Source organism: Pseudorca crassidens, chromosome 9, assembly GCF_039906515.1.
Source record: "Pseudorca crassidens isolate mPseCra1 chromosome 9, mPseCra1.hap1, whole genome shotgun sequence".
Taxonomy (NCBI): domain Eukaryota; kingdom Metazoa; phylum Chordata; class Mammalia; order Artiodactyla; family Delphinidae; genus Pseudorca; species Pseudorca crassidens.
In genome coordinates, this window is record NC_090304.1 from 10,280,264 (window position 1) to 10,298,741 (window position 18,478).

Genomic DNA, 18,478 nt, shown 5'->3' on the forward strand with positions numbered 1-18,478 from the left:
GCTAGAGTATCTCCAAATAATGAGTTTCACAGAGCAACTTTCTTGGGTGGGGGTAGACTGACTGAATTAATGGCCCTCTCTGTATCCATGTCCTTTTTTTTTTTTTTGTATCCATGTCTTTTGCCAGGAAACTCTGTAGCACTTTCCCAGACACTGGGCTCAGTCACATGACTTGCTTTGACCTATGGGAGTCTGGAGACACAATACAAGTAGAGGCTTGAAATGGGATTGCACCCTAGGGCTTGTTCTCCTGCTCCCCTGCCACTGTCTATAAACAGACCCAGGCAAGTCTGCTGGAGGATAAGTCATGTGAAGCAGAGTCAGTCCAGCTGAGGCCAGCCCAAGTTAGCCAAGAATCAAGGATCTCAAGATCATCACACCTGCCTGGCTGACCCACAGCTGACCACAGACACATGTGCAAGCCCAGCAAAAATTACCCAAACCCAGACAGATCAGCTGAACCCCAAGACTCAAGAGCCATGGAACTGTTTATTGTTACATGCCACTGAAGGTTGGTGCTGGGTCTGTTACACAACATTATTCTGGCAGTAGAAAACTGATACTATGGGCACACAAACTTTTCTTTTGCCAAAAGAGTCTAGGGAAGCTTTTTACTCTTCTGAAGGCAATTTAGGGCTCTGACAGGGGGAGAGACTGAATAAAACACAGAAGTCTGGAACTCCAGGGATGGGGGTGGGGCATCAAATTACATCCCGAATTTCACCTTGTCCTCACAGTGGGATTCAGTAAATGTCCGTATTTGCTCTGTGGCTCCATCTGCCACTGGACCAAGTAGATGCTAAGGCTAGGACTTGGCATGTCTCTTAACCACGAAGAGATCTAGCGAGGCAGAGACGCCATCATTTATGGTAAAGAATTTACTTCCTATTTATAAAATGTAGAAAAAGTACCTTGGGTATAAAATCTAAATGTCTGAGGTGTGATCAGTCAGGAGCCCAGAAAAGTCACTTTGCATCCTTCAGTCATCAGTGTGTAGTGCAAACGGAACAGGGGCTGGGAGTTCCTCCTGTACTGGGCTCAGTGGAAAGCTTCCCCAGGATAAAGCCACAGAGCCCTCTGTGAGGAAGAGGGGTAGAGAACAGGAAAGGAAAGGGGGCAGAACTGCGGCAGGAGGCCGGGAAGGGATGATGTACGGGAGTCTGTATTAGGGAACACTTTCATTTGCTAGAGGGAGGATCTTCCTTCTCAACTGCTGAACACAACTGGCCTGGGCCTGTCCTAGAAATGTCAAGCTGCTTCCTAGTGCACAGGGCTGACCATCCCCTCTGCAGAGCCCCAAACGTGGCTTCTGTCAGGAAGGAAAGGCATCCATCAGTGTGATAAGAAGCGGTCACCTTCGGACTTGCATGAACTCCTTGCGCAGCCATAAGGAGTCCTGATAGAAGCGAGGATCACCCAGTCTCACAGCTGTCTGTTTGTAGAAGTAACAGTATAACACTGCCGCTGTGGATAATAAACAGAAAAGAAGCCTCAGGGATGCTCCTGAGTATTTGTTTCAGGGTAAGAACATAACCGGACGAGGCTGAGGGGCCCTGCCTCATGATTTCCCAGTGACTCCCAGGAAGGGCAGAGGGCAGTGGTCTCTCCTGCTCTTGGTGTGGCTGTCCCACTCATCCCACGCTGCTTGTGATGGGCTGGGAAGCCAGGATCAAGGCCCTGGCTGCCAGAGCCACAGGTGGGACCAAAGTGAGGCCTGAGGATGCTCTGGTCCTTACCTAGTCTCTGGAATACAAATAACGTTTGAAGTCCATCTGTCCAGACAAAGCGGTTGGAGTTTTTCCAGCGTAAGTTCTGAAGGAGATATGAGTACACAGAGAAATGTGAATGGCTAGATGAGGCCCTCACATCTCCAACTTGGTTAGCTGCAGAGATGCCACCTGGTTTAATAGCAGGCTAATGCACCCCCATTCTTTCTTTCCACAAGCCCGAGGAGTGCTTTTCAAAGGAACCTCAAGTTCCCTTTTTTTTTTTTTGCTACAGAGGGAAAATTCTTGTAACTCTGAGGGAGGAAGTTTGAACTAAGCCATTTATTCCATTTAATCCCGTAGCCTTTGCCGAGGAGAAATGATACACATCATCTCAGGAGTTCAGCATGGTCACTGTCTTGCCTTGGAACTCTCAGGCTCAGTTCCTGTCAGATAAAGGCTCGGTGCACTCAGGGTTTAATCAGATTAACAGCTTCACAGCACAAAGCCAGGGCTATTTGGCTCCAGGAACCAGAGCAGAGACAACCCTCTCCGGGAAGCACCTTGAGATTTCGGCCCTGCTCTGCTTCTTCCCTGTGAGCTCTAGTGCTCTCTGTAGAATCACAAGGGCAACCTAACGGGACGTTTGGTCCGAGAAGGCACCTTTAGTAAAGAAATGACTAGAGAACCCTGAGGTTTTAATATGTTCCATAAAATGAGTACATGAGAAGCACATGAAATACCCAAAGGGATGGAAGAATTTGTGAAGCAGAAGAAATCTGAGGGAATTCCCTGGCGGTCCAGTGGTTAGGACTCCGTGCTTCCACTGCAGGGGGCAGGGGTTCAATCCCTGCTCAGGGAACTAAGATCCCACCAAGCCATGCCATGTGGCCAAAACAACAACAAAAAAAAAACAAATCTGAAACCATGAAAACTAGATCTGCTCTGAGGCCTATGTTAGAACCAAAGGGAGGCATCTTGGGGGTCGGTTTTCCTAGTGTAAGTGATGGGGATGCGTCAGAGGGCATGCAGCACTGAAGGGCCAGCGGCACGCCTGCCTATTTCCCACGGGACACTGATGCCTAAGAATATGCTGTACCAACACTCACCTGCCCAAACAGCTAACGATGAAACAGATTCAACTTCCTGTTTTAGCCCTGGCAGGCCTTTTGGGGCAAAAGTGAATTGAATGTTCCAGAAGTGTCCCTGGACTCTTGGATAAGGCTGTTCTTCAACATATAAGGTTAAATAAAAGTGCCTTATGAAATTCTCATGTGTCCAGCTTCAGGCTGGACCACATTCATTTCATCTGTTTCTTATCAAGGACTCTGTGAGATATAAACATCCAGAGATTCTGGGTTCCCACAGAAGAACATTCCTAGCCCTTTAAGGATTCAGAGCCTCACTCTTACCATGACCCAGACATGAAGGGAGATGCTGAGGGTGAAGTACACAGCTGTCAGGATGATGGTCCCTTTGAACTTATGGAAGAGGAGGTTGACGAGGCCAGCCTGGAAGACGAAGGTGTTGAAGAACATGAGGAAAATGATGATGATGTTGAAGAGGACTGCAATATCCTGGATGCTGCAGACACAGAAAACAAAAGGACGGCCAAATGGAGGCCTGGGGAGGACCCAAGAGCCAGCCCTGAGTCCTAAGGGACACCATGGAGTCTGTCCTTCCTTGTTATATATAGTCCTCTGAAACCCCCCCAGAGGTAGTTTGGGTTTTGGACCCCAAATGACCCAAAGCTAAAACTACCCGCTGGCCCCATCAGTTGAGTGGCAGTCTATGGACAAGGCTTTCCTGCTGACACTCCCCACTCAACAAAGCTCCCAGGCACCTGTGAGAAGCAGCTAGTTTCCTCCCTGTATCCAGAAAATGCCAGCCCTGTCTGTCACACAACCTGGTCCTGTCAGACGTTTTCCTCTAGCAAGACAGCAATGCACCTTCCCTCATCTGTGCACGGCTGGCTGCCTTAATGCCATTCATGTCTCATGTCTCAGTGCAAATGTCCCCTCTTCAAAAAGACTTTTCTTTCACCCCACTACCTAAAGTAGCCTTTCGCTCCCCACCCCAGGTACTTTATATCCATTGTATAACATTTATTACTATTTGAAATTACCTTTTTTTTTTTTTTTTTTTTTTGCGGTACGCAGGCCTCTCACTATTGTGGTCTCTCCCGTTGTGGAGCACAGGCTCCGGACGCGCAGGCTCAGCGGCCACGGCTCACGGGCCCAGCCGCTCCGCGGCATGTGGGATCTTCCCAGACCGGGGCACGAACCCGTGTCCCCTGCATCGGCAGGCGGACTCTCAACCACTGCGCCACCAGGGAAGCCCTACTTGACATTTTGTAACCCTCTTTCATGGCACCGTAAGACAATATTTCTACTCGAAGATAGAGAAAATGACAGTGTCAGCAATCTGGCCCTCACTTTCAATGTGCACTGCTCCCTGTGTCCCAAACCCTTGTTAGAAGTATATCAAAACAGGCCCATGTCTATGGACCATGACATGTCTATGGACCATGGAGTACCCAGGACAAAGTGCAGTTTTATTCTCCCTGATATTTCTCTATTAATAACTTTAAAATGCTAAATTATGATTGTCGGGGACTTCAGACTGCTTGGGTTGAGCTGTCCCACCCACTGAACTTACATGAAGAGCACCAGCTGTATGACGGGAGCCATTCGGAGTAGCTCCGAGAAGGAATTGACAAAGAGGTCATAGGACAGCAGCAGGAACTGCAGGGAGAGCACCAGGCTATAGTTACTGGTCTGGAGCATCTTCCTTCTGCTATCTTGGGCCCCCAAGGGCACATTCCACAGTTCCCAGAAAGCAGTCCTAGTACTCTCCCAGGCACTGAGGGAGAAGCTATAGTTCCTCAGAATCAGAGCTGTTTCCCTTGCTCTCAGACAAGGGCCTACGGATGCAAAAAAAAAAAAAAAAAAAAAGGAGGTTAGAAATTCATTAATACATATTTACCGAGGACTTATTATGTACCAGGCACCATTCTAGGTGCTTGGGATACGTCAACGAACAAAACCAACAACAACAGAAAAACCCCAACTAGTCACTCCTTCCAGGGACCCTCACCCTCAGGCCTTTTTCCATGACCGGAACCCTCTAGATGTACAGCTCTTTCTAAACACTTTTGAGTCCAAAGCAATCTAGGGATACTACACGCAGTGACTGTCTGGTCATGTAACAATACTAATTCTATTACTAACTGCAGCAGCAAAACCTTTGTATATCACTTACAATATTGCTTACAATTCTAAGTGCTAACATTACTTAAATCTCTCAATAACCCTTGAGGTAGAAGACACACTATTACTCTCCCCATTTTACAGAGGGGACAATTGAGGCCCAGGGAGGTAAAATAATTTGTCCAAGTTCACATTGCTAATAAGTGGCAGAGCTAGCGTTCAGATCTAGGCAGTCTTGGTCCAGAGTCTGTGCTCTTAACTACTGCACAAAGCTGCCTCTTACATAACTGACAGGTTTATATGTAACTACGTGGGAAAAACAAATGCTGGCATAGGAGAAGCGGGAAGTGGTGCAGGCAGAAAAAGCTGAGAGGAAACAGTGCTCTCCTAACGTTTACGATTATGGTAGCAACACAGTGGCACCAGGTAAGGGGAGCTGGGCTTTTATTTTCATTTATTCCAAGACCCAGAAGCTGCTTTGGGGGTGTCCTGTGACCCCCTCCAGCTGGATCAAATCTATGAACAAATTTCAAAATGCTTCGAAGTGTTACAGAACGATTAAATTCATATCGGTAAAATGTTACGGTTTACAAACTCTTCATATTCATTTCCTTATTTAATCCTACACCCATCTTGAGAAGCAGCAGTTCTTACGCTTATTACCCCACTTTACACAGAGGCTCTGAGAAGCTGCGGAACCTCGTCCACCTCACCTGATGGAGAAGTCCCACTTTAGTGGATGTACGAAGGTGCTTTTCTCTGAACCGAGTCTCCTTATTCATCAAATAATATCGATAGCTACCAGCTACATACCGACACCATGATAAATTTGTCAACCAAGACAATTTCCTTTAATCTTCGCAACTACTCTGCAAGGTGGGCAAGAATTATCCTCATTCTACAGGCAAGGACACAGGGTCAGAGTTCAAGTCGTTCCTCCATGTTGCAGGTGAGCAGAGCCAGGATTCACAACTAGGTGTGAAAACAAAGCCCGTGCTCTTAACTACTACTTCACAGGCCACCACAGAAGGCTGCTGTGAGGATCCGTTCTATAGAGCCGCCCACCGCCATCTCTACGGGAAGGATGACCCTCACGTCGGGTTAGGGCAGCGGTGATTCCCAAGGTAATGAAGCGGTCTTCGCAGTTTGTCCACCGCTATCTGCCGCGTTCTCTCTGTCCCCTGAGTAATTTTCCTCACCCTTCCTAATCCACTTTAAAATAGGGCTGCCTTAGCAAAAAACCAAAACCAAAGCAATTAACAAAATTCCGACTTCTGGCCACTTCACCCACTCCTCCTCAGCGTTCTCACCTAGAAGGCCCAACGTCGGTTGTCACGGGGACACCGTCCTGGCTTCCGGAAACCGGTTTTAAATTCCGGAAGTAGATGGGTGACGCGGGCTCCGTCTGCGCCGTGCTACCCGCTTGTCCTCGGCTTTTTCTCCCCGCTCTTTGGCCAGCTCGGTCGCCATGTTTCGGTCCCCGCATTCCTGGGCCCGCCCCTCTCTCAGCGTCACTGCGCCCTGTTCCGGGGCTCCCAGCTGCGGGCCAAGGCCTCCCGCCCACCCCGCGTGCGGACTTGCCGAGGGCCAGCCCCTGGCCAGAAGCTTCGCATCGGCCCGAACATTTCCGCTTCCACGGAATCGAGGGGGTGGGGGTGAGGGACAGGACCGATCCGTGACGGCGTTCCTGGTCCCTGGAAGCCCGGGCTTGGGGAAGAAACGCCCGTGGAGGAACTGGAGTTAGTGTCAGCACCTTATCTGCCGGCCACCCCGCGGCTCTGGACTTCATTTCCCAGGCGGCCGCGCGCGCAAAGCGCGCGCGACCGGAAGTGCTACAAGCCTATAAGGTGACAGAGCGGCCCCGCCAGTTGGCTGTAGAGCGGCTGTGACTGGTGATAGCGGGGCTTCTTGAGAGTCTCTCACTCCATCTCCCAGGAGCCTCGGGAGCTGCGGGTCCGGCGCCGGGTGGCAAGAGGCGGGTCTCGGAGACCCCAGTACCCCTGCGTTCCACTGTGGTTCGGGGGTGAGAAAGAGCCCGGGCTGGGAGTTCAGGGACCTGGGTTCGAGTGCTGGATCTGCTACTGCCTCGCTTCGCGCTGTCGGGACCCCTCGCTCGGCCTCAGTTTTCTCTTTTACGAAATGGACATCGTTCTCTGTGCCCTTACTTACACAGGTGGTGGAAGGAAGCTCTTTGGAAAGCACAGAAGCTCTTCGGAAGTCGCAGTCAGCAGGTGGAGCCCCTCGCCTTAATTTGCACCCAAGGTTAGCTGGGACCAAGGGATCTTGGTCCCGGCGGAGGAGTCAGGGATCGGTCCCCGGGTTCCTGGAACCCTACTCTGGACACCTGAGGCCGACCAGAGGCCGTACGAAGGGCGGGGCTGTAATCACTCAGGTGCTAAGGAGGGCCTTGCTTATCTACCTCCTGAGTGGAATTTAGGGCCCCTCACTCCTGAGTCTCTGACTACGAAGCTGCGTTTGGAAGTGAGGAGTCCTTGGAGCACAGGGGGAGTGAACCTGGAGCCTTGTACCAGCTCGGCCACTCACCGTGGCCAAGTCACTTTCCTTCTTTGGGCCCGAATTTTTTTTTTTTTGTTTTTGCGGTACGCGGGCCCCTCACTGTTGCGACCCCTCCCGTTGCGGGACACAGGCTCCGGACGCGCAGGCTCAGCGGCCATGGCTCACGGGCCCAGCCGCTCCGCGGCATGTGGGATCTTCCCGGACCGGGGCACAAACCCGCGTCCCCTGCATCGGCAGGTGGACTCTCAACCGCTGCGCCACCAGGGAAGCCCTGGGCCCGAATATTTTTGATCCGTAAGATAAGAGTTCAGGACTTGAGCCCTAAATCTGGTTCTCAGGATTCCTAAAGCCCGCACCATTCATCTGAGAAGTGGGAGCAACAAACAGACTTCCTGTTCCTTCATCTATTTGCACTTCTAAATAATTGTGAAAGGGTTTGGAATAGAGCCTTTTCCTAAGGCTAGGGCCAAGTAGGATATACCCATTTCCTACACCAGGGCCTGATCTGTTTTAGTGCAGCCTGGGAGAATCCTTTTTGCTAAGGGATTGAGAAGTATATTACGTTGGAGAGTAGACTCCTTAGATCAGGGTCAACAAACATGACCCACAGGCCAAATCTGGCTGGCCTAAATGGTTTTTACATTTTTCAATGATTGAAAAAAAAAAAAAGAAAATGATATTTTGTGACATGTGGAAATAATATAAAAACTGAAATTTCTTTGTCCATAAATAAAGTTTTTCTGAACATAGCTCATGTTCATTTGTGAAGGTATTATTTATGATTGCTCTTGCAATACATCAGCAGAGTTGATGACATAGTTGTGACAAACCGTATGGCCTGCAAAATCTAAAATATTTACCATTCTGGCCCTTTACAGGAGTTTGCCGACTTTTGTCTTAGAATGCGTCTCTACAAGTGAGGGCAGAATAGGACTGGTGGGCACATCCTGAAATCTTAGCACATCCTGTTCCCTTGGAATAAATGAGAGGATATTCTTAGCATTTGGATTGCAATTTTCACTGCATTCTTCCTTTTTCTCTCCTTTTGCTCTCTATTTCGAGCAGAGGGAGGGCTCGTCTGTGTACTGTTGGTAAAACATTCCAGCCGTCTGTTAGGGAAGTGTCCCCATTGTCTTTTCCAAGTCTGTCCCAGAGCAGTAATCCAGGACCTCTTCTAGGGGGGTAGATGTGATCCCTTTTGGATTATATTTTCTTTTTTCCTCTTACAAAGGGAGGGGGAAAAAAAGTAGATATTATTCAGTGGATGGAGCCTGCTGACCGAGAGCTCCTTTGTGCTGACACTTCACTGGGGGGGATGATTGAACCTCTGGTGACCTGAAACTTCTGCTGCCCTTACAGGAACTAAGGGGATAACTCTTGAGGCTGGGTAGCAAATCTCTGAGCTCAGTAGCTAAGGTAGAAAGCTTCTAGAAATCAGGTGGCATGGTTTTCTCTCTCCAACCTCCTGGAAGCTTATTTTTTCCCCCAGACCTCAGATCTTACTTTCTCAAAGATTACTGCCACCTTGGATCTCTTTGTGACAGCTTAGCATCTGTTTGTGGTTAGGTGGACACCTGGCATGGAGAGAGCTGGCACGACATGGAATTGGGGACACTGAGAGGCCTGGGCAGCCATGGGGGCCATGAGCTTGAGGTTTTTGTTAGTCGTTAGGATGAAATGCTGTAACAATACTAAGAAAATTATAATACTGTACTCTCACAATGTCCTTACATACATTTTCTCGACTCTCTGACAACCTGTGGTCAAATTAAAAACATGGGCTTTGAAACCGAATAGACAAGGGTTTGAAACTCCCTGCCCACTTACTGGGTCCTATTTAGTCTGTCTGAGCCTTAGTTTCCTCATCTATAAAATGGGGATAACTCCACACGGGGTTGTCAAGATGAGTAGATGGGATCATGTGTGTAAGGTTCTGGTGTGGTGTCTGCTCAGAGCTGCCTTTCAGTAAGTTATATCCTATTGCCATGGTTTTCTTTCAGATGAGAAGACTGAGTCCTACAAATGTTAAGTGAGTTGCTTAAGGAGCCTCAGAGCATAAGAATTGGAGTCCAGGCCACCACTCTGTCAGCCTGCCAGTAGGTATAAAGGTGAGGGTCAAGTGTTTTATCTTCTTGGGAGTTCTTGATTTTAGGGGCCTCTTCTCTGTTAGCTGGTTCAGATTGAGGGACCTCAACTGCAGGAAGCCACTGTGTCAGCTTCTTGGCCTGAGTCCACGGGGCAGTGTGCCTGCCTTGAGAGCTGTGCCCATGCTGAAAGCAGGGGTGTCCTGTGGCTTTGCAGACTGCCTGCCAACTCACGCCCACTTGCCTGTTTTTTTTTTTTTTTTTTTTTTTTTGCTGTACGCGGGCCTCTCACTGCTGTGGCCTCTCCCGTTGCAGAGCACAGGCTCCAGACGCGCAGGCTCAGCGGCCATGGCTCACGGGCCCAGCCGCTCCGCGGCATGTGGGATCTTCCCGGACCGGGGCACGAACCCGTGTCCCCTGCATCGGCAGGTGGACTCTCAACCACTGCGCCACCAGGGAAGCCCAGCCTGGCTTTTAAGAGCAGCTGTTGGGCTTCCCTGGTGGTGCAGTGGTTGAGAATCTGCCTGCCAGTGCGGGGGACACGGGTTCGAGCCCTGGTCTGGGAAGATCCCACATGCTGCGGAGCAACTGGGCCCGTGAGCCACAACTACTGAGCCTGCGCGTCTGGAGAGGCCGCGATAGTGAGAGGCCCGCGCACCGTGATGAAGAGTGGCCCCCGCTTGCCGTATCTGGAGAAAGCCCTCGCACAGAAACGAAGACCCAAAACAGCCAAAAATAAATAAATAAATAAATTTTAAGAGCAGCTGCTTAGGGGGCTAGGCATTCACCATGCCTGAAACCCGGGTTGGTTTCTAAGTTTATCAGGTACACGTGGGAACCTCAAGATAAACTCTTGCTTTCTAGATCATGAGTTCTTGCTTCCTCTTTTCTCCTCTGGACTTTCCCCAGAGAAGAGAAAGCAGAAGTTTCAGGTCTGGAGACAGCTGGGGGCTTTTGCTCAATTAAAGGTGTGGCGAATGGGGACTCTGAAGACCCCACCTTACCTCCCAGTGGGAGGATTAGCCCATAGAGGTCACAGTCTGGGGAAGAACTTTGCTGCAGAAGTGGGATCCTATAGCACTTTCTCCCAAGTGGCCTAATAGTAGTGTGAAGATTGTGATTTTTGCCTCCTTACGTTAGAACTGAAGCCCTGGGCATTTGTGTGATCTAGCCTGGATTTTGATTTCTGTCCTTTCTTTTCATGGGGAGTGGGGTTATAATTCTTTACCTTCTGGTCCTGTGAGGGGAGACGCATCCTAGGGCTCTGGATCTAGAGCCTTGGCATCGAGCCGCAGCAGAGGAGGCCTCTCTCCAGGGCCAGCCCTAGGCCCAAGCTGGCTGCCCTGTATGCTGCCAGGTGCTGGGGCGGGGCCTCACTCATTGTTCATAACCAGAGATTGGGTTCACCCAGCCATCAAGGCTTCATGGGACAGTGCCCAGGCTGATAGCAGGGGAACCACCCTTCTGGCCAAGAGCAAGGTCAGTGTTACCTCCTTTAGCCTGCGTGTGGGGTGCGCCTGAGCCAACAGGGACGTGTGATTTCCGCTTTCTCTAGGAGTGCTTGATCAGAATGGCTATGGGATGGTTTTATCTGTCCGTCTTGGCGCTGTGCTCCCTGGGCTTGATGTGCATCCTCTCCACCATCTATTGGATATCGTGCTGGCAAGGTGGCTTCGCCTGGGATGGTACCATCCTCATGTTCAACTGGCACCCGGTGCTCATGGTTACAGGCATGGTGGTGTTCTACAGTGCTGGTGAGTACAGGTCAGCAGAGGAGACATGGTGTGGCCCGGGCTCGTACAGGGCAGCGCTGTCCCTCTCCATCCTGGCCTTTGTTACTGTCGGGTTCAGGGCTATGGGGGTGGGGTGGGGTGGGTTGTTTTTGGGCCCAGGTGTCACGTGGAGGAAGAAGTCGTGCGAACGGGAGCATCTGAGAAGGGTAGCTACATGGATACTCTTGGACGGGGGTTGGCGAACTTTTTCTGTTAAAGGCCAGACAGTAAATATTTTAGGCTTTGCAAGCCCTATGATCTATGTTGCGACTACTCAGCTCTGCTACTGTGTTGTGAGAGCAGCCAGAGACAACACGGAAACGTGTAGCTGTGTTCTGATAAAACTTTATTTATAGTGGTGGGGGTGGGGAGAGAAATAGGTGAGGGAGAGCAAGAGGTATGGACTTCCAGTTGCAAAACAAATGAGGCACAGGTACAGTGTAGGGAATGTGGCCAGTAATTATGTAATATCTTTGTATGGTGATGATCATAGCTAGACCTATCATGGTGATCATTTTGAAATGTACAGAAATATTGAATGACTGTGTTTTGTAACAGGAAGTAACATAGTGCTGTAGGTCAATTATACTCCAAAAACAAACAAACTCATAGTAAAAGACAGCAGATTTATGGTTACCAGGGGTGGGGGGAAGGGGAATTGGATGAAGGCAGTCAAAAGGTACCAACCTCCAGTTTTAAGATAAATAAGTACTAGGGATGTAATGTACAACATGATAAATACAGTTAACCCTGCTGTATGTTATATATGAAAGCTGTTAAGAGAGTAAATCCAAAGAGTCGTCTTCACAAGAAAAAAGTTTTTGTCTATTTTTAAAATTTTGTATCTATATAAGAAGATGGATGTTCACTAAACTTATTGTGGTAATCATTCCATGATGTATGTAAGGCAGACCATTATGCTCTACACAAACTTATGCAGTGCTGTATGTCAGTTATATCTCAATAAAACTGGGAAAAAATAAGTACAAATTTTAAAATTAATGTTATTTAAAGTATTATTTAATATCAAATATAATTTGATAATAGCATCCATAAGCATTAATTACCTAGGCATAAATCTGACAAAAGCCATATAATGTTTCTACAGAGAAAAATATAAAACTGTATTAAAATTAAAGAAGCCCTAAATAAATGGAGGGATATACTACTGTGTAAGTGGACTGCAAGACTAAACATTGTAAAGATGTAAATTCTCCTGAAATCGTTTTGTAGGTTAATTTCAACCCCATGGTCTCAGTGCTTATTTTTGTGAAAATTGACAATCAGACTGAATTATCTTGAAATGCAAAGGGCCAAGATTAGTCAACGTGGTTTTGAAAAAGAGCAAAGTTGGAGGGCTTACTCTCCCGTCTATTCAGGTTTATTATAAAGCTACTGTAATTAAGACAGCGTGGGACCTACTGTATAGCACAGGGAACTCTGCTCAATACTCTGTAATGGCCTATATGGGAAAAGAATCTAAAAAAGAGTGGATATATATAAATGTATAACTGACTCACTTCGCTGTACACCTGGAACTAATACAACATTGTAAATCAACTGTATTCCAATTAAAAAAAAAGTGTGGTAGTGATAAGTGAATAGACAAGTGAGGAAAGGTGGCTCTGCAGAGCTGTGGGACAAGATGTTCTTTTCAATAAACGACGTTTAGCCATATGGAGTAAAAACACTTTATTCACGAAAATCGGCAGCGGGCTGCACCTGGCCTGTGAGCGGCAGCCTGCCAGCCCTTGCTCTAGGGAGCGGGGGCTGGAGCCTCCGTGACACAGTCGGGGCCGTACCTGAGGGGTCTCCTTACTCCTGCCAGACCCCTTGCCCCGTGCATTCAGAGGCAGGCCTTGGGGCCCAGGTGAGTCTCATTTTCGCCACTTGTAAAATGGGAATAATGACGGTGATAATAGCAGCTTACCCCGTGTACTTTGGATACGTCCTCCCACTTTTGTTCTTACAGGAAGCTTGTGAGGCGGGCTCTATTGTTGCCTCCATTTTACAGATGAGGAAACTGAGATTTAGGAAGATGCCAAATAGCTGAGAGGAAGAACCTGGATTTGGACCTCGGTTATCTAACCTTAAAGCCTGTGTCCTTGACAACTCACTTCAGTTGTGAGAATTCATTCAGTTAGATGAAATAATGGATGTGACATTGCTTTTCAACCTGTAAAACTGCATACAAGTGGCATTTATTATTGTTATGACAGAATGGCAAGTCCATGAAACCTGTTCTACCCACCCCCCCCTTTTTTAAATTGAAGTATAGTTGATTTACAGAGTTGTGTTTTCTGGTGTACAGCAAAGTGATTCAGAGATATATATATGTGTGTGTGTATATATATATGTATATACACATATATATGTATATATTTTCAGATTTCTTTCCAGTATAGCTTATTACAAGATACTGAATATGGCTCCCTGTGCTCTGCAGTAGGGACCCACTGTTTATTTTATGTAGAGTAGTTGGTATCTGCTGATCCCAGACTCCTAGCTTGTCCCTCCTCTGGCTCCTCCCTTTTGTCATGGTCCTTGTCTCCCCGCTTCATGGTTGATGGCTATACCAGAAATGATGCAAGGATGGAAGATGCTGAGGAGTTGATACTGATGTCCTAGCATTTCCTTCTTTTGTTGGGAGGCTGTCTGGGATCACGTCAGGGTAATTCCCCTAATGCACGGGTGAGCACAGGGGAAGAGGCCGAGCCCAGGGACTGCTCTCTCTCCTACAGCATCACTGGTCTACCGCCTGCCCCAGTCATGGGTAGGGCCCAAGCTGCCCTGGAAATTCGGCCACGCAGCCATGCACCTGCTGGCCTTCATCCTGACTGTACTGGGGCTGCATGCCGTCTTTGACTTTCACAGCCGTAGAAAGATCCCCAATCTCTACTCCCTGCACAGCTGGCTGGGCATCACCACCGTCTTCCTCTTCGCCTGTCAGGTGGGTACTCTCTGTTCTCCTTTGGATTCCCACAGCTGCCAGCTCTCGTTGGGGCTTCACTTGCATCAGCACCAAATATCCCTCTGCTTACTGCCTGGAGACGGCCTTGCAGGGCACATCCTGTAGAATCGGCAGTTTGAAGGGCTGTGGGAGATTGGTGGTTCCCGAATTCACCCTGTTCCAGCTCTTACCCCTCACACGGCCCACCTGTGGTGCTGGAGCGCTCTAAGCTAACTCTGTCACAGCACGCACCGCACTGACTCTAAATCATCTTTTCTGCCCTCTTCTCTCCCCGCTTTCTGTGAACCAGAAGCAATTCTCGAAGTAGTATCCGTATTCTGATGTCAGCCCTGTACAAATGAGTTTTTTTTTTTTTTTTTTTTTTTTTCTTTTGTGGTACGCGGGCCTCTCACTGCTGTGGCCTCTCCCGTTGCGGAGCACAGGCTCCGGACGCGCAGGCTCAGCGGCCGTGGCTCACGGGCCCAGCCGCTCCGCAGCATGTGGGATCCTCCCAGACCGGGGCACGAACCTGTGTCCCCTGCATCGGCAGGCAGACTCTCAACCACTGCGCCACCAGGGAAGCCCCTACAAATGAGTTTTGTGAGCCAGGACAGGAAGGAAGCAGAGACAAACAAGGATGGCTGGGTTTGCAGGAGACTGGGGATAGCTAAGCATTTCATGTAGGTAACATTCCTACATTCCTTTGTGTAAGACAAACAGACCCCAGTGAGGAGGCTAGGTGTGGTGCTGGGGCAATGCCTGATGGGAGGTTTGAGCTGGGAGATAAGGGCAAGGGTTCACTGATGGGTAGGAGGCACTGGTGGGTGGGATGACCTGGCGTGCCTTTGGTCACACACAGTACAATCAAGTACTTCCTGTGTCCACAGTGGTTCTTGGGCTTTGCGGTCTTCCTGCTGCCCTGGGCGTCCGTGCGGCTGCGCAGCCTCCTTAAACCCATCCACGTCTTCTTTGGAGCTTCCATCCTCTCTCTGGCCATTGCATCTGTCATTTCCGGCATTAATGAGAAGCTTTTCTCCAGTCTGTGAGTGGGACGGAGCCCCCAACTCTAAGGTGGAGGGGGAGGAACAGGGTCTTCAGAAGATGCACTCGATGATCATAGGACCCATCCAAGGGAGGGAAGCTTTTGGGATGGGGCTTGTTCCTGATCTGGAAGGTTAATGGAATCGGTCTTTCTTTAGGCTGAGATTGGTAAACTGGTCAGCAAATACCCAGCATCAAAGTGATTTAGAACCTACTCTGTGGCAGAAACTATTCTAAACATCTTAAATTTAATCCTCTAACTGCCCTACAACATTTGTTGTCATTGCCACTTATACATTAGGGAACAGAGGCACAGAGAGGTTAGTAATGCACCTAAGGGCACACAGCCAGTAAGTGGCAGAGCTTTGTGTTAGGACTAGAGGCTGCATGCCTAACCACTCCCATTCTCCGTTCTTTGAAGTAGTGGGGGTGCAGTGAAAAGCAAACAAGATTTGAGGTCAGACCTGGGTATAGGTCTTGGCTGTGCCGTTTCCTAGTTATGTAACTGGACAAGTTCATTTCACGTCTGGGAGCTTTAGCTTCCTCACAGGGAAAAAGCATTCTGCAGACACTTGTCATGGCAGAGACTTGGAAAGTATGTTAATATTCCAGGTCACAGCAGGTCCTGGGAAGCTTTTCTTATCCTCTGTTAGTGGCACTGAGTCTCGCATTGGGCAAAAGCAGGTAGAAAAGTTTCTTGAGCGCCCACATTGTTTCGTCATCCTCAGGAGAAACGGCACCAACTCATACTCCAGGCTGCCCAGTGAGGCTGTCTTTGCCAACTGCTCTGGGATGCTGGTGGTGGTCTTCGGGCTGCTGGTGCTCTATATCCTGCTGGCTTCGTCTTGGAAACGCCCAGAGCTGGGGATGCAGGCCGAAAGACAGGTATGGGGTTTTGGTCTCCCATTCCAGGTTGGGGTAGGGCCGGGTCTAGGGAAGGGTCACCCAGTAAAGACTTGGGCTTTGCCAGGAAGACCAACCCAGTAACGTGGTGGGAAACCAAGGTGCTTGAAGGTGGGGTTAGGCTGGCTGACGGGGCGCACCAGTGGCAGCCCAGCACCTCCTGGCCGTTGCAGCAAGCGCAGCTGCTCGGGCTCAGGCTCCTGGGGGCCTGTCCGCTGGGAGAGGGTGGGGGTTACTCCCCTCCCCAGATTGCTGTGGTTTCACGAGGGGAAGTGTAGCCTTGTCTTCTCCGAGGACGGACTTGCGCATGATGAGGGTGTACGGTAATTTCTACTTCTCCGGCTTTAGGGCTCGTCTAGTGGGATGGGAGCGTATCTATACTTCTCCGGCTTTAGGGCTCATCTAGTGGGATGGGAGCGTATCTAGCGGCTGCTTGGTGACGGCTTGAGTGCTTGCAGCACGTTTTGCCTGTTCTTGGCCACGCAGGCACCTGAGGGACATGGTGAGATGGGGTGTGTATTGGCTGAGGGGCTTTGGAGCTTCTCTGAAAGGTGTGGTGGCGTGGGCTGGGACTCGCCCTGCAGGTTGGGGTCTGAGCATCTCAGGCCTGGCGTGACTCCTGCAGGTCAGGGGCCATTTTGACGTTATGCCATTAACCTGTGTACATCTGCCTGTCTTTCCAGGCCCTGTTGCACGGCGGGGAGTGAGGCAGGAAGGCACTGCCAGGAGTGGTTGGTGGTGCGGTCTGGACTCCTTCAGAAGCTCTGCTCTCCGCGGGGCTCTCGTCCAGTCTCCCCTCGTCTCCGTGGTGGACCTGCTCTCTCCACAGCTTGCTGCCCACATGCTTTCCTTGGTGGCTTTGGCTTCTCCACCTCTTCCTGGCATTGACTTCTCAGGTTGTTCGTTTACCCCAGGCCCTCCTTGCCCTGGCTGCTCACGCCGCTCCTGCTCGCGTGAAGTCAGGCTCATTTCCCCTCACACCCCTAGGGATGTGGCAGAGAACCCCGAGAGCTCAGATGACCTGGGAATCAAGTGCAGTCCGTACCGTGAAAAGTGAGGGAGCCGATGCTTCCTCAGCTTTCCCTTGAAGTTTAGGCCGCTGCGCCGGGCCAGGCTTCATCTGCTCTGTTACCTCCATCCAGCCCATCTGGACACGAGGCTGGGCGGGAACACGGTGACGCGATGGAAGGACAGGGGAGAATGGCAGAGCTGCTTCTGCAGAGGAGAAGCTGAGGAGCTGGCTGCCCATTGCTGTTGTTTCCCGTTGCTGCATTCTGTTTCTGCGTGCGTTGTATGTGCCCTTCTAGCTGCTGCTGCAACTGGGGCCTGGATCCCAGCCCTTCCCTATGACTGATGTGCTGTCGGACAGCCTTATGAGCCCTGGTAACCTGCTCTCCCAAGAACAGCCTGTCCCACGGAGGAGTAGCAGGGGTGCCTCGAGCCTCCTTTCCTTTCCCTCATCAGGTCCAGGCTTGCCTGCCTGTCCCCGGGCAGGTTCAACCTTGCTCTCTCGGCAGGGCACTTGCTCAGCTATTTTCACTCTCCAGCTTGCCATGAAACATGCCAGAGTCATGGTGCATTGTACCCAGCAGAGCCCTGGGAGCTAGGCCACCTCCAGAGGCGTTCCTCACTGAGCGTCCAAGTGCCTCACTTGCCCCCACGATAGCTACGTGCGTGGCACACCCAGTCTCGGCTGTGATGCCAGAATGTGCCGCCGCTCTTCCAACGAGACTGTGGTGGCGTCTTGCTCCTCTCCTAAGTGTTGGCACTGCCCTCTCCAAACGGGCCCTGCCAGGTCCCAGGCTCCATACTGCTGTGCTTAGGTGACGAGCAGCATGACGACACCTGGGGTCCCGAGTGGGCCTTACCCCCTGGCAGGGGCCATGAGGCTGACTGTCCACCCCACCCCACGTGGCCAGATGCTGGCAGGAGGACCATGACAGAACTTCTCAAGTGGCTGAAGCCCTCAGAAGCCACTGGGATGACTGCCGGGCACCTTGGTCATAGGACCAGCTCCCCCTCTTTGCACATGGGTAGGCATTTCACTTATGAAGCTTGATTTTCATTAAATGTGTTTTCAAGAATCAAAGCCTTCTCTGCTGAAATGACACTGTGGTTAACTGAGCTCTGGGCAACTTGCAAAAGCCTCGGGCTAGTTCTGACCCTCAGACCCGGAAATGGGCAGACCTGAAGACACCAGAGAACCGCATGACTGTCTTCTTAGAATCACATGTGACTCCTGGTTCGTGAGCGTGTCTTTACTAGTGAATGGCCCTTGAGCACTTGATTATCTTAC

General features: G+C 50.1%; 2 protein-coding genes across 8 annotated transcripts; one reads left to right on the top strand and one right to left on the bottom strand.

Annotated features, from left to right (window-relative positions):
- Nucleotides 1-470: 470 nt before the first annotated feature.
- TMEM138 (transmembrane protein 138) lies at nucleotides 471-6,710 on the bottom strand. 4 transcript variants are annotated; one of them, XM_067748853.1, is made up of 5 exons: nucleotides 6,226-6,379; nucleotides 4,365-4,629; nucleotides 3,119-3,290; nucleotides 1,737-1,812; nucleotides 471-1,464 (listed from the first exon to the last, which is right to left on the bottom strand). In XM_067748853.1, the coding sequence occupies exons 2-5, from the start codon at nucleotides 4,490-4,492 to the stop codon at nucleotides 1,352-1,354; spliced, it is 489 nt and encodes a 162-aa protein (XP_067604954.1). In that variant the 5' UTR covers nucleotides 4,493-4,629; nucleotides 6,226-6,379; the 3' UTR covers nucleotides 471-1,351. The 4 variants fall into 4 exon arrangements, with proteins under 4 accessions (XP_067604954.1, XP_067604956.1, XP_067604955.1 ...); XM_067748855.1 differs by having other exon boundaries at nucleotides 4,365-4,450; nucleotides 6,226-6,370; XM_067748854.1 differs by lacking the exon at nucleotides 6,226-6,379 and adding an exon at nucleotides 5,629-6,219.
- Nucleotides 6,711-6,769: 59 nt separating this feature from the next.
- Nucleotides 6,770-18,271, top strand: CYB561A3 (cytochrome b561 family member A3). 4 transcript variants are annotated; one of them, XM_067748858.1, is made up of 8 exons: nucleotides 6,770-6,938; nucleotides 7,089-7,177; nucleotides 9,433-9,540; nucleotides 11,072-11,270; nucleotides 14,030-14,238; nucleotides 15,126-15,280; nucleotides 16,008-16,164; nucleotides 17,325-18,271. In XM_067748858.1, exons 4-8 carry the CDS (start codon nucleotides 11,087-11,089, stop codon nucleotides 17,358-17,360), a joined length of 741 nt encoding a protein of 246 aa, XP_067604959.1. In that variant the 5' UTR covers nucleotides 6,770-6,938; nucleotides 7,089-7,177; nucleotides 9,433-9,540; nucleotides 11,072-11,086; the 3' UTR covers nucleotides 17,361-18,271. The 4 variants fall into 4 exon arrangements, with proteins under 4 accessions (XP_067604959.1, XP_067604961.1, XP_067604958.1 ...); XM_067748860.1 differs by having other exon boundaries at nucleotides 7,089-7,146; nucleotides 16,866-18,271; XM_067748857.1 differs by having other exon boundaries at nucleotides 7,089-7,146.
- Nucleotides 18,272-18,478: the final 207 nt, after the last annotated feature.